This window comes from Carassius carassius, chromosome 47 (genome assembly GCF_963082965.1).
Source record: "Carassius carassius chromosome 47, fCarCar2.1, whole genome shotgun sequence".
Classification (NCBI taxonomy): Eukaryota; Metazoa; Chordata; class Actinopteri; order Cypriniformes; family Cyprinidae; genus Carassius; species Carassius carassius.
Genome location: NC_081801.1, coordinates 9,157,952 through 9,173,531, shown reverse-complemented (window position 1 = coordinate 9,173,531; position 15,580 = coordinate 9,157,952). Strand labels below are relative to the sequence as shown.

At 46.4% G+C, this 15,580-nt stretch overlaps 1 protein-coding gene across 1 annotated transcript in view; it reads right to left on the bottom strand.

The window, feature by feature from the left end:
- LOC132130807 (transmembrane protein 132D-like) overlaps window positions 1-14,629 on the bottom strand; it is a 41,791-nt gene extending 27,162 nt beyond the window's left edge. The window contains exons 1-2 of the mRNA XM_059542625.1: window positions 14,433-14,629; window positions 3,858-4,731 (exon numbers count right to left, since the gene is read on the bottom strand). Coding sequence (XP_059398608.1) covers window positions 3,858-4,731; window positions 14,433-14,475 — 917 coding nt within the window. The 5' untranslated portion in view covers window positions 14,476-14,629. The remainder of the gene's footprint in view (window positions 1-3,857; window positions 4,732-14,432) is intronic.
- Window positions 14,630-15,580: the final 951 nt, after the last annotated feature.

The following is a 15,580-nucleotide window of genomic DNA, read 5'->3' as shown; positions in this document are numbered from 1 at the left end:
GATGCACAGGCTTCGACCGCCATCCAGCGGCTGAGGGCGGGCAGAGGTGTGCAGCAATAGCCTCCTCGAGAGGGGGGAGGCTCTCGTAACCGTGGTCTCGGGCGCCGTCGACAGAGGAGAGCGCTGACGAGACAGAAGTCTTCAAGCGTGCGGAGAATGGGGCTTTCCACGACTTCGTGAGTTCATTGTGAACTTCCGGGAAGAAGGGGGCGTTTCTTTGCGGAGGGGCCGAAGGGCGCCCCTGCAGGAACCATTCATCCAGCCTGCTTTTAGCGGGCTCGTCTGGAGGAGACCAGTCGAGCTGAAGGTCGCTGACAGCCCTTGTAAGCACGCGAGTAAGCTCCGCGTCGATATCGGCGCGTTGTCCGGTGCAGCTGGGTGCTGTAGAGGGGGGGGGGGTCCGCAATGGAGCCCGACCATTCCTCACTACTGGACGCGGCGAGAGAAAGGCTGTCGTGTCTGTCCTCTTCCGCCTCAGGCGCTCCGAAGGAGAAGGGGGCGCTGGTGAGCAGGGACTGGCGCTGCTCATCCACGAAGAGGACAGGCGAAGGAGCGAGAGCGGGCGAGGCACGCGGGGAGTGTTCCGGCGTGAGCTCGCGTGTAACAGTATGCTCAGGCATTCTCTGATCGCGGCGTTTCTTACGCGGCACTTGAGAGAGAAGAGGCGGAGCGGGTGGAGCATCGTGGCTGGTTTGAGCTAATCGAGCCCGCAGGGTCGATATAGCCATGTCGTCGCACTCAGGGCAGCCGCCCTTGAAGAGTGCGCTCTCAGCATGCTCGCGGCCCAGGCAGGAGACACAGATGATGTGGCGGTCCTCGCTGGGCAGAGGGCCTCGGCAGGAAGCGCAGGCCCGAGGCATTTGAAACAACACCTCGAATTCTGGAGGAAAAAAGTGTGATGCAGCGGCAAACACACTAGCTTTGAAAAGGATATAGTCACGCCGGATGGCGCAGCAGGAAGCGAGTGCTGAAGGCGGCGTCGAGATGAAGCACGAGCCGGCGTCCTCAGATCTGCGTTGCAGTGCTATCCCGCTGAGAGGCTTTTCGACGGCGTGTAGAGGCTTCTCCGGAGAAGACAGCGAAGTGCAGGTGAGATCGCTGAAGGAGATGAAATCTGATCCCTATGGTGAAGCGGTGGCTTATATAGTTCCAGCCACGCCTATTTTGGCGCGCTCTGACGTCCAATGGGCGCGAAGCGCCCCCATTGGTTCGTTACTCTCCGCCGCCTCACCATAGGTTGCTGCAGTTGCCGCAGCACAGCCAATAAGCGCGCGAGCCGCTTCGCTTGGGTCTGCTGTGCTGCAGCACTGCGTTTTACATTATTTAAAAATTAAGGATAATTTTTGGCTTCATATTCTCGAGAAAAGGGGACCTTTTCCCATAGCGTAAGCTAGCTTACGCAGTACGAGAGTACTCTCGAAAGGGAACCGGCATTTCTTCTGCTTGTTTGAAAAAGTTGAATAATTCTAAATTAACTCCATATTTTTTGACAGGAAAATAAAACAAATAATATAGTTTAGATGTAGCGCGTCTATTCAGTGTGGTAATACTCTCGCTTTCTCTCTATGTGCATGTGTGAGAAACAGCGCTATCAGCAAAGCAACGCCGTGCGTCTTCACACAGAGTTTACAGCATGTCAAATACAGGTGCGCTGCGTCCATTGAGATGAACTGAAAAAGTACAGATCGCTTGATGGAGAGCGAAATTCTGAAGCGCTCAGTCAGTGTTCAGCGAGTGAAAATATATCTGTGCTAATCTTATAATAGCCTCGAACACACACACTGGCGAGTAAAATCTAAGAATTTATTAGCCAATGGTTAACAATACACATTTAGTCGCACAGAGTAAAATTTTGTCACATAGGCCTATGCGAGTGGTTTACTCGCAATGTAGAAGGTTGTAAATGTAAACAAGTTATTTTCTAAATTAACTGTTTTTTTTTAGTAACAGAAAACATGTTGGTGGTGTTGCACTTGACATGGCACTTCATAATTTGTGATGTCTAATGGTTGTCTGAGCTTGTCTATGCAGACCAGGCAGCCTCAGTTGAAATATCTTTCTGGGTAAAAGAGAGCAGATCTCTGAAGGGTTAAAGACTTCACTAATTTTCAATCAGTGTGAGGATTATCTATCATAACCTCAGGGGTCTGGACTCTATCTTGGAGAGAGAAGTGGGGCCGAGATTTTTCCCTGGATAAAATCAATCTCTTTGGGATACCAGCCTTCACCTCACTTTATTGCTAACACTGAAAGCAAATGTCTATTTGAACCAGGGCCAGGAGCAAAGTAAACCCTATCAGACCCGCATGGATATTGGGGGCTCAGGTGGTATATAGAGGTCAGTTGCCGATCAAATGTATATATATAGTACAGACCAAAAGTTTGGACACACCTTCTCATTCAAAGTGTTTTCTTTATTTTCATGAATATGAAAATTGTAGATTCACACTGAAGGCATCAAAACTATGAATTAACACATGTTGAATTATATATGGAATTATATACATAACAAAAAGGTGTGAAACAACTGAAAATATGTCATATTCTAGGTTCTTCAAAGTAGCCACCTTTTGCTTTGATTACTGCTTTGCACACTCTTGGCATTCTCTTGATGAGCTTCAAGAGGTAGTCACCTGAAATGGTCTTCCAACAGTCTTGAAGGAGTTCTTTTGCCTTCTGTCTGCGGTCCAGCTCACCCCTAAACCATCTCGATTGGGTTCAGGTCCGGTGACTGTGGAGGCCAGGTCATCTGGCGCAGTACCCCATCACTCTCCTCCTTCTACCCCACAGTACCATCTAAATTAAACTACTTTGGAATTTTGACTATTGGCTTACAATATGGGTCAGAATACAATTTACCTCATCAGTCAGCCCCCCAGATTCACTTGCCTTCCAAACTAACGCAAACAAACTTTGTAAGAAAAATAACAGCTTTGCCAATACAGGAAAGAACAATATACCTTTGGTCCAAAACATGCCTGTAAATCCAATTAACTCATTTATGTGTTTTTACTCCATTGCTGTGGGTTGAGACTTGAATGCACTGTGTGTTTTTGTATGATAGAGCTCTCGCTGTAATATGTTCACTTCTGCCCAAAGGACTCAAGTAGTTATTAGATATTTGTTTTCTTGCTCTATTAAGTTGATGCATTATTTATGGAGAGAGAAGCCGCACAAACAGTGCAATGTTAAGGAATGAATGCTGCCAAATAATTTCTCCATTATTTTGCCATTTATGGAAGAGTGCCTTTGAAACTCCTCAAGTTGGAAAAGTGAACTGAGCCGGCACAGGGTTATTACATTTTGGTAATCTATACACTGAGTGGGACCATTAAATTTTCTCGGCTATGAAGTGGCATGACTGTATTGTGGCATGACTGTATTGTTGCATACTTGTTAAATTTGCACTAAGCTTCTGGGGCGTTTGACACATCTGTTGGCTCCATGCCACACTTCTGTTCCAAATAGGACGCTGTTATCTCAATCCCCAACGCACCTCCTCTTCATCTTATTTTGGCCTGACCCAAAGTCTCTTCCAGGAAGACATCTGAGAAAACCATATAATCCTGAACAGAGTAAATCCAATTTCTCAGCACTACATTATGTGCACAGATTATTTTGCTGACTTCCAGATAGAAGCATGTGAAATGATTATAGTCTGAAAGCCAGGTTAGATCTACCAGACACTTGTTTATGCCATATTTTGCAGCGATCTTATTTACTTTAAATTGCAGAGATATTTTTGAGAAGAAACAAACTCATGCAGGTTTGGAACAACATGAAAGCGAGTAAATCATTTTTGATTAACTATCCCTTTAAGCAAAATTGGCAGGTAAGCAAGCATGATCTCAACAAACCTGAGTATGAAACGTTCAACCGGTGATGTACTGGTTAGAAACACGTAGAATGTGGCTGTGTCTGTGGTCTTCAGTGGTTTCGAGGATGTCTGGATGATGACAGCTCCTCCAAGACGTAATCTCATAAACGTGGGGTTTCCAGGAGGTGATCGCAGAAGGTTTACAGTCCCAATCCTCTTCATAGAGGTACCATAGATCTGCCGTCCCAGTTCACCACGCTGTGGACCCCTTCTTATCTTGCTCTCCTGTGGGACACACTGACCACTGGGACTGGGTCTGATTTGGTAGTAAAGTTCTGCAACATTTCCTCTTTGATCACCTCTCTGCTCCCAGCTCAACGTGCTACCTCCAGGGTTGAACCACCCTGGCTCAGGCTTCAGGTGCACCAAGCAGAAACCACCATCTGCTGGGATGTCACAGCTTTCCCTGACCTCCCTGGATTCCCAGAAGGCATATGCCGTAATGCAGAGGTACCCTCCTTCGTTCTGCCCTGGGATGTTTTGCATCGGCCCCTCGCTCATATCATCTCTATTACCAGTTGCATAAAACAACACATATATGGCAGGTGTAGAAGATCTTACTTGACGGGCCAGTATAAATGGTCGGATCCTGGGGCCAGTGTGGATCATATGCAGTGGTATAGACTGCTCCAAAGACATGGGACCATAGCTGACATTGATAGCCAGCTGGCCATTGAGTCCAGTGAGGATGAAAGGTTGCCTTTGTGCCCGCAGGCTGGAGTTGTCCATTTCGTCCTGACTGGTGTCTCTGAGGAGGAGGTAGTCTGCATTGATGATTTGATAGTTCACACTTGGAAGAACAGCGAGAGGGGACAGGGATCTTGGGTCATCTGTCAACCCCACAAACTTAATTCCTTGAGGACACAATGGATCAAATTAGATAAGCATAACAGAGTATACATATGAGAGATTATAAAGTATTAATGGTATTTTCCAGTAAATGTTGTACACATCACATATCCCTACAGACCCCCATAATGAATTTTCAAATCATTTTCAAACTGTTTTTCAGCTGGTTTTGTTTCATGAACCCGATTTGACTTGACGTTTATTTTTGTGTTCAACCTGCCTATGTTGGCACATGCCTATTTTAGATGAACTTGAATATTTTTTTTTAAAATAAACACTTTAATTGCATACATCTTTTAGGCAAAATAAACATATAGGATATTATAAAAGCATATCTATTTTGCTATCCTAAGTAAGCATGATTAAACGGTTAGTTAAATTTTAATATTTGCATTTTATTCCGGTCTTAAACTCCAACGCGTTTTTGAATCACTGCCCACTAGTTGTAAATGATTGTTCTATAGGATACTGTACTAATAAAAGGCAAGGTTATTTTCACAGAACATTATGCTTGGTAAATATTATATATATATATATATATATATATATATATATATATATATATATATATATTCTAGAAAGCTATAACTCAGTGCTCTTGCTGTTGCTACATTCCAGAGTTGTATTTTGGAGAAGTAATTTGCTAGATGGCGTTCCTTCCTCATTCAAAGTCAGAGTAAAAAAATTAAAATAATAATAATGATTGGTCTAAACCTGTCAGCAAAAACCCATGATTCTGTTGCCGTTTGAGCCTCTCCCTAATGTGCTAGTCTATAATCTTTTCAGAGAACATTTCCATAGGTGTCAAGCTCACAAAATCTTTTTGCTACTTCAATAGCACAAAAAAACATTTCCCCTCTTGGTGCTGGATGATTTGGAATAAAGCTACGCAGGGGGAGGCAAAAATAGTCAACATCACTCTGATCAGGTCTACTGTGTGTCCGGACAAGCAGCTTGTCAAATCACTCATCTGGGAGAGGTGCTTTAACCTTTACCTTCTGACAGGCTGCAAGGGCTACACTGCCTTCTGTTCTGATTGCTAAAGTGCAGCATTGAAAAGCTGAAGGTTGATCTTGACATGCTGTGTGTTCTCTTACGAGAGTTCTCTCGTACTGCGTCTTAGCTAAGACGCTACGGGAAAAGTCTCTTTTCACGAAATACTGAAGCAAAAAATTATCCTTAATTTAGAATTTTTGTAAAGCGCATTTGCAGCAGTAGGCAGACGGCTCGCACGCTCATTGGCTGCTTCTGCAGCAAGTGCACAGCCTATCGAGCACAGGCTGATGCAATATCAGACCAATTAGGACGCTTCGCGCCCATCACGCCACTTCCCGTTGAAACGGGTGTGGCCCAACCCTATACAAGGAGCTCGAAAAGGCTGACTCACCTGATTTTTCATCTCTTCAGCGAAGCTCACGCACCGCTGGATCACGGAGGAAGCAAGCGCCGTCTGAGAGGCATATCAGCGGGACGAGCCATTCGGAAGCTGCTGGCCTCGCCGCCTGCTACTGCCGTTCCTGCTGCGCTGTCCGGCGCCCATATCCTTTAAATATCCTTATATCCTTGTGTGAGTTCGCTCTGCGACATACACTCTAAAAGAGCTGCGTCTTTTTAAAGATGCCCTCGTGCGGCTCGTGCAGAGCCCCGCTCAGCGAAGGGGATCGTCACGTCATCTGCGTCTCCTGCCTGGGTGAGGACCATGCAGCGCTCGCTCTCGCTGACAGCGGATGCCCTCATTGCGAGTTAATGCCTATGGTGACTCTGAGGACTCGCCGGGCGTTCTTCTCAAAGCCAGCATCATTCGCTGCGCCGCAGCGCCGTAAAAAGCACCGCTCGCAGCGCCTTCCGGAACCGCCTCCAGCTCTGCCGAGCTCGCCGGTTCCCTCCGCTTCACCGGCTTCCCCTGCATCCTTTCCCGATGGTCAGCGTCCGCTGTCTGCCGCCGCGTCATCAGAGGAAGTGGATCTCAGGGCCGCGTCGGAGGAAGAGGACACATGCTCTCTGCTTGCTTCGGGCAGTGAGGGTTGGGCGAGCTCTGTGGATCTCGCGCCCTCTGCTCAGAGGCTCAGCAGATGGGCGGATATCGATAAGGAGCCTCGGCCTCGAGTGGTCTGCTCCAGCGCCTCCTTCTCGTTCCCGGATGGATGGTAGCTTTCTCCCGGATGAGCGTTTTTCTCCCAGCTCAAAGCACGCCCCCTTTCTTCCTGAGCTTCACGAAGAAGTGGCGAAAGCTTGGAACGCTCCTTTCTCGGCGAGAGTTCGGTCATCTGTTTCGCCAGCATTCTCCACACTGGACGATGCTAAGAGCAGAGGCTACCTGTCACTTCCGCCGGTGGAACAGGCTATTGCAGCGCACCTTTGCCCGCCCTCTGCTGGACGGCGGACTAAGGCGGCGTTGCCATCCAAAGCCTGCCGCATGACGTCATCGCTGATCGCACGGATCTTCTCTGCTGCTGGGCAGGCTGCGTCTGCGCTGCACACCATGGCCACTCTGCAGATCTTCCAGGGCGATCTCCTCCGCAAGCTGGAGGAGATGGGGCCTGAAGCGATCTGTCTCGCGGATCTGAGGAGCGCTTCGGATCTCTCCCTCCGTGCTACTAAGTCCACTGCACAGGCCATGGGACGGGTTATGGCTTCCGCTACGGTGGCTGAGAGGCATTTGTGGCTGACGCTGTCTGACATCAAGGAGTCTGAGCGCGCTGCGTTCCTCGGCCGTCGCCCTGCACCGCGGGAGCCGCGGCAGAGGATTGCTGTGAAGCCAGAAGCCCCGAAAGCATCCTAGCACCGCTAGGTCAGTGCCGGTGTATGAGTTCCGCTGCGGCCGAGCTCTCACCCAAGCGCGCCGCTGTTACAGTTCCAGAGACAGATACTGTCTCAGCGTCTTCTGCAATACGCAAGCCTGCACGAGTGCCCGCTTGCCTGCACACAAAAGCCGTTATCACGGCTACCCAGATATTTCCCAAAAAGAGTGTTATTTCTGGTGTACCGGCCACGGCCGTTGGTGCTATAAATGTTGTGACGATGCCCACTCCTCAGTGCCCATCTCCGCATATAAGCACAGCCCTGCACACAGGGCTCGCACCTATAAGATCGAATCAGATCGGTCACACGCACCACATAGTAAACGTGCCCACTCCTCAGTGCCCACAAACACTATGTCACACACGGCGCGTGGTTTCTGTAAAAATGAAGCCCGTGCTCGTACGATCTGCCCAGGCAGACAGCGAGTCAAAAGCAGTAAATGTGCACATTTGCAGCCCACAGTTACTCGCAGACATCATGAGTCCCATGGGACCCGCTCAGCCCTCCCTCGATTGGTTAAGCGCCGAGACGGGGTCGAGGAGGAGCGATCTGCCCGCTGTGATCAGCGCGCTCCCCGCCTCAAATGCCACAGGCGCGACGCCCATGTTGCAGCACACCGAAGCGCCGCCGTTGCCCAGACAACAGAGCGCGCTTCGCATCCAGCCCTTAGCCATTCATGCTGATGCATGGTCAGCGCTTACAGGGGTTGCGGATTGGGTGCTAGGCATTATAAAGAGAGGCTACTCGCTACAGTTTTCTCGACGCCCTCCGCGCTTTCTAGCGCGCGTCGAAACCACGGTAAAAACAGAAGTAGCACACCTACTTCGGGCCGAAATATCAAAACTGTTGAGCAAAGGGGCTATAGAGCCTGTGTCTCAAGCTCAAAGCGAGGGGGGGCTGTACAGCAGATATCTTCTGGTGCCCAAGAGAGACGGGGGTCTCAGGCCCATACTGGATCTAAGACAGCTGAACAGGGCATTGATGAAACGCAGTTACAGAATGCTTACGACCAGGAAGCTCCTCGCGCATATTCGCAGAGGAGACTGGTTCATGTCAATAGATCTGAAGGACGCGTATTTTCAAATACAGATAGCGTCAAATCACAGGCGATATTTGAGATTCGCCTTCGAAGGCCAGGCATACCAGTTTACAGTCCTGCCATTCGGCTTGTCCGTAGCTCCTCGTACGTTTACGAGGTGCATGGACGCAGCGCTCGCTCCTCTCAGACTCAGAGGCATGCGAGTGCTGAACTATTTGGACGACTGGCTAATTCTGGCTCAATCACGGGGGGAGCTCGTGGAGCACAGGGCCGTTCTACTCGATCACCTCAAGAGACTCGGTCTCAGTGTCAACTGGGCGAAGAGTTCGCTGAACCTCAGTCAGACGATACTGTTCTTGGGTTTAGCTCTGGATTCGCGTTCCATGACGGCGCGGCTGTCACCACAGCGCGCGTTGAGCATTCGGTGCGCGGCGAATTCTCTCCGCTGCGGCATGACCGTTTCGCTCAGAGAATGTCAGAGGATGCTGGGTCTCATGGCCTCAGCATCTCCGGTTCTGCAGCTGGGCCTGCTCCGCATGCGCCCCCTACAGTTCTGACTGAAAGCGCGGGTACCGCGCGGAGCGTGGATATCTGGTCGACTGCGTCTCAGGGTCAATCAAGGCTGCGTTACAGCCCTGAAACCCTGGACAGAGATCGACTGGTACCAATCAGGTGTAAGCCTGGGGACTTCCTCGACAGTGAAGATGGTGTCGACGGACGCCTCCACGCCGGGATGGGGAGCGCTGCTCGAGGGCAGACCGTCCTTTGGCCTGTGGTCAGAACGGGAAAAGCTCCAACATATCAACTGTCTGGAAATGTTGGCAGTGGAGAACGCGATGACGCGTTTTTGTCCCCAAATCAAAGGCCACCACGTCTTGGTCCGTTCGGACAACATGTCTGTGGTGTCCTACATAAATCACCAGAGCGGTCTCGGGTCCCGAAACCTGTACAGGCTGACGGAACGCCTCCTGGTTTGGGCTCAGTGCAACTTGCGCTCGCTGAGAGCAGTGCATGTGCCTGGGCTACAGAATCTGGGGCCAGACAGGCTGTCCAGAAACAACATTCCCATGGGCGAATGGTCTCTACACACGCAAACAGTCCGGCTGTTGTGGGAGAGATTTGGCAGGGCGGAGGTGGACCTTTTCGCGTCCCACAAAAACGATCACTGCCCCGCGTTCTTTTCCAAGAACGAAAGCGCGCTGTCACAGAGATGGCCGTGCTGCCCGCTTTATGCTTTCCCTCCCGTCTCCCTCCTTCCGCAGGTGATAGAATGGGTGAGAGAAACGAGATGTTCCATACTGCTTGTAGCACCCTCAACAGGAGTTGTGGTCCCTCCATGTGTGGGCGCTCAACGGTTACCCGCTAATCTCTCAGTGGGAGTGCTAAATACTATCACTCAGGCTAGGGCTCCGTTGACGCAACGGGTCTATGCATCGAAGTGGTCGGTGTTCTCCAGCTGGTGTACAGCTCGGGAATGTTCACCCCTTAGTTGTGAGGTGACGGAGGTTCTCTCCTTCCTGCAGGAGCTGTTGGATAAGGGCAGAGCCCCATCCATGCTCAAAGTCTATGTGGCGGCCATCGCAGCGTTTTCTGAAACGGCGCTGGGTCAGTCAATAGGAAGGAACGATTTGGTCATCCGCTTCCTTAGAGGGGCTAGGAGGCTGAATCCTCCCAGACCTCCGTCAGTCCCTGTATGGGACCTCGCGACGGTTTTGGAGGCCATGAAGGGTTCCCCCTTTGAGCCTATCCAATCGATTAGCCTCCAACATCTGTCGTTCAAGACGGTATTCTTGTTGTTCTTTGCCCTGTTAGGGTTTTAAGAGCTCATGTGTCTCGCTCTGCTGTTTTTCGACAGACTGAGCAGCTGTTTGTCTCATTCAGTGGACGTTCCAAGGGAATGGCTGTTTCGAGATAGACTCTATCCAGATGGACGCCATAGCGTTAGCTTACGCTTCCAAGGGCCTTCAGTGCCCGCTGGGCGTCAGAGCACACTCCACAAGAGGCGTCGCCTCGTCGTGGGCGTGGTCTACTGGGGTCTCCTTGCAGGATATTTGTATGGCAGCAGGTTGGGCCTCGCTGTCTACATTTATCAGGTTTTATAACCTGGAGGTTCCCGCCTTGCAAGCAAGGCTGCTGTCGGTGTAACCGAATCAGGGCCCTGATGGGAATTCTGAGTTTGTGAGCGTTATGCGCTACCGACTGTTACATGGGCAGTATTGTGTAAGACCCGGATTGCCACATTGGTCAGGCCTTGCCTCGACTGTGTGATGGTTGTATTGCCGCATCTACGGGTGCCACTAGATATGGGACGGAAGGCTGTTCCCCCTCTCTTGTCCTGGGCTCTCTGTGAGTTCCTCGGGTGACTGTGCACTGTAAATGCTGGGCGTTGCTTCAGGTTTATTGGTGTGTGATCCCTGCGCGCACGGCGTTTTACATGGGGTTCCCGTAGCGTCTTAGCTAAGACGCAGTACGAGAGAACTCTCGTAAGAGAACGTACTCCCTCTAGAAGAGGGAACGAGTACTGCGTTCCCTGCCGTGTGTACGATTCACTCTGGTTCGCTTCGGCGATGAAATAAATCAGGTGAGTCAGCCTTTTCGAGCTCCTTGTATAGGGTTGGGCCACACCCGTTTCGGCGGGAAGTGGCGTGATGGGCGCGAAGCGTCCTAATTGGTCTGATATTGCATCAGCCTGTGCTCGATAGGCTGTGCACTTGCTGCAGAAGCAGCCAATGAGCGAGTGAGCCGTCTCGCCTATGGCTGTGTACTGCTGCAAATGCGCTTTACAAAAATTCAAAATTAAGGATAATTTTTTGCTTCAGTATTTCGTGAAAAGAGACTTTCCCGTAGCGTCTTAGCTAAGACGCAGTACTCGTTCCCTCTTCTAGAGAGAACCGAGGTTACGTAAGTAACCGAGTACGTTTTTGAAGGAGTTTGTCAAACGCTGGTCCATGTGTCATACTGGATACGTTTGATATGTGATTACTATTCCTAAAAGAAGATCCTTCAAGTGAGGCAACAACAGCTTGAGAAAAACCTTGATGATATCTGTTTATGTTTAAAATATAGATTTTACTGAAATAACCCACATATTATGTTTGCAAGGGTATCCAAGTATACTAGAGGTCAGGTTCAAAGAACAAATTGGTTTGAGTTTTTAATTGATCTGATTTTTCACACTCCATTTTCTTTTGATATAAGCAGAGTTGAGTCAAACCCATCTGTCACAGGACAGATCATAGTCAGATCAAGATCTGATTTTGTACTATAGACATCGTTTAATTGTTTTAATCTTTTTCTAAAATACAGAAAAGCCTGTATGCTATATCAATAAAAAATATGTAATTTATAAACTATAAAATATTTATATACATGCCAAAAAATGCCAATTAAAATGTTCAGTGATACAAGAAAAATGACTAAGGGCTAACAAAGAGGTAACCAGAGAGCTTCTTGTTAGCTTCTAAATAAAAGCTTTTGCTTTTTAGCTTACAATGTGGTTTTATCTGCTGCATTTGTTCTTGCACACCTGGGCCCGTATTCATAAAGAATCTTAATGCAAAAAGAATCTTAATGCTTAATCACAACCTTCTGTAAGCAGAGTGATCACACAAACAATTACAGCACTTTCAGAACATCTTATTGTGTCGCAGTTCATTTCGTTTCCACTGGACATTCCCACCTTTCAGGCTCAAAAAACTGCATTTATGAATATAGCAGGCTTATAGGTGCGCAAAAGCAGGGGGAATGAACCGTTAATAGTTTGTGCTATAACGCTCCCATGTCTGCTTCTTGTCCCTTGCTGTGACACCCGGCCCGAATTTTCCTTTAAGAATGGCCTTGTGTTCACCCACTAACTGGGCTAACAGTAAACACGGTTCCTCTGTCCAGTTTGGCTTTCTCGCCCTTCTTGGTTTTGATTCCATGTTTGATACATTCAAACCAACATTCAAACCGCCACTTAAATAGGACAGCAATCACTGTAATTGGAAAGAGTGGAACATTTTTTATTATTCTAAGCCAATCAAATACCTTATAGGAAATTAAAAGCATGGTAAATAAAAAAAGGATTTACATACACACATATAATGTGTGTGTGTGTGTTTGTGTGTGTGTGTGTGTGTGTGTGTGTGTGTGTGTGTGTGTGTGTGTGTGTGTGTGTGTGTGTGTGTGTGTGTGTGTGTGTGAGAGAGAGAGAGAGAGAGAGAGAGAGAGAACGGTCAAATAGGAAAAATGATGCATGTAAATTCAAAGTGAGACTTAAAATAGACCCTATACTTAAAATCACTCTTTTTTTCCTTCTTGGACAACCAACCAATCACAGTCTTCAAAAGATTGTGTCATACATACCAATGGGGTCAACCCCGCCTCCTCACTAAGATGAAAGTTTTTGTCTTTTCCTTACTCAGAGTTGCTCTCAGATCGGTCCCGAATCGCTCTTAAGCTAAGACTCCTACGTAAAAGTTTTTAAGCTAAATTAAGAGTTTTCTGAGAGGATTCTTAGAATCTTTATGAATACGGGCCCTGATATACAGTATGTAACTAGAAGAATTTCTTTGTTTTATCCAGACACTGTGAGCGGGTTATAAAATAGAGTATAAAACACTTGAAGATAATCAACTTCCAATTAAAAAAAGAGCATGTGTAAATACGGTTAAGGCAGTGAGCAGAGTCCACAAGTGGACATTTTAAGCATTATAAATCTGCATAGTTCTTAGAGAAGATCATTGGGAAGAAATACAATTATATTATACAGAAAATTGTATGAATTCAGTCCCTCACTTCTGTCCATTTTTTTAAATATATCTTCATTTATGTTTTAGGTATACTATAGCAAACCTAACTGACATAAGAGTCCAGTCAAATAAGAAATACTCTTAAACTAATACTTTTTTTATGTTTCAGCTTTTTCCAGTCTGTTACACAGGTTATCTCTGTCTTTCAAGCTATAGGGCGCTAATCAATATGATGATTTGTTCTACTGGCATCCTATTGACTCCTATTGAAAACAGTAGATGTCAAATAAACAATAAATTTGCATCTCAGACTAGGAATCTCATGTGTGAAAGTGATTTCTCAAAGTAGGTTAATGGCTGAGCCTGAGGGGAAAAATGGACTAGTGTCTCTGCAATGTCTAGGAACATTAGGCCAAACATGAATGAGTTTGCACAGCTCAAACTAGCACTCAGCCTCTGCACTGATGACAGGCCTGGCTATTTGCTGCTTTTGGCATTTCTAAAAACTCCACAGCACATCATTTTCAAATTAGGAGCTTTCCAAGTAAGGTTTTATTCAGTGTGAATCAAGACAATTTGAAAAAAAAAAAATCCTTTCCTCTCGGTTTCATTATTAAAACCATAGCATTGACTTCAAATTATATGTGATAAAGTTTTAATTCCACTATCTAACAATCCACTTAAAGTAATACCTAAGCAGCTATTTGCATTCTGCAGGTAATTATATAAGCACATTCTAATTAAATCTATAATTACTTTTTATGCAAAACAATATTAATAGCCAAATGAATCCAAATAAACATTTATATTAATGATGCTCGCCTAAATGCACTTACAAAAAGTTACTTCCAATAAAGTTCACAACTCAGGTTACAATTTAAATATGCACATAACTGATATTAATGCAAACATTTTCACAGGTCTTTCCACTCATGCACTCATACTGTTGATTCTGAAATCTTTCATGATAAATGAGAGGACATGGCTAATTGTGGCCAAACAACAGCAGTGAAGTCCATCTCTACCCGAATAATCTGAAGCAAGATATTAAATTAAATTATACAGAATTTATTTGAAATTATATAGAAATGTCCAACAGCAGGAAATGACGGATACGAGAGGAATGGCTTACCTTCTGCACAGGATAGGCTCAACGCTATAACCATCAGCAACATTGTGCTCGTTTGTACAAACAAGTCCAAAACGGAGCGTAAATAACTTTATTTCTCTAATGCATTCCAAAAAAATAACAGCAAGAAGCAGAAAAAAATAACAGTAACGCAAGCTTTAAAATAAATTTTAACATGGTGCGCTCACGTGAAATTAATATTAAAAACAGTTGTTGTTATGGTATTCAGCAAGCACAAACTCGATCACTTAATTATGAGTCTGAAATATAAGAAAAAAAATTCATGTAACATTTAAAAGTAAGCGCTGTCCCGATTCAGTTGCTGCTGTTTCTGGACCTCACGTTCATCTGAGTCTGAACGATTAGATGTCACACACATAATCCTCAGCAAATGAAATACTTGCGCTTATGTTGTCATGAAGCATCTCAATCTCGCCTGTCACTGCTCTTCTGTCATATGGACTGCAACCAGCAATATCAGTAAAAGTTCACTCTTAAACGAGTGAGAGACGATTTAATTTCAAACCAATAAAAGTATTTGCATTAACTTACTTAGGAAACACGTTCAGAAAATATATAAGAACTGTCTATTGCTGCATCGTAATAATAGGATTGCGTAAAATCTGGGGTATAAGACAAAAAAAAAATCGTATTTTATTACTTGACCTTTGTGTCCGTATAGTTCTACTTCTGCAACTATAGTTGAGGTTGTATTAGCTATGTAAGTTACAGTAGTTTCCAAACACCCCAGTGGTTTCAGAGGAGTGCTGCGGTGTGCGTCCCCTGTTGACGGACAAACTTTAGTAAACAAAAACACACATGTCTGGAAGTAGCCTACACTTCAGCTGCACACAAAAAAATGGAAATTTACAAAAATAAATAAATAAATATTTTTAACAAATCACAGGCCAGCGTCAGCGTGACATAAAGATTTCAAGTTTGCGTTGAGTTGTTCATCAAAATAAACGATGTGATTTGCAAATTAATTGCGAGGCAAGTTCATACTTTTTACTCCAGTGAAAATCTATTTATGTACACTGTGGACACATAGGCCTACCCTAAATCTTAAAGGTGCTCTGAGCGATGCCGGGGGCCCGTTCTTCGTACGTCGCTAACTCAGTTAGCTGGATTTGAATGTTGAAGATTTGGCG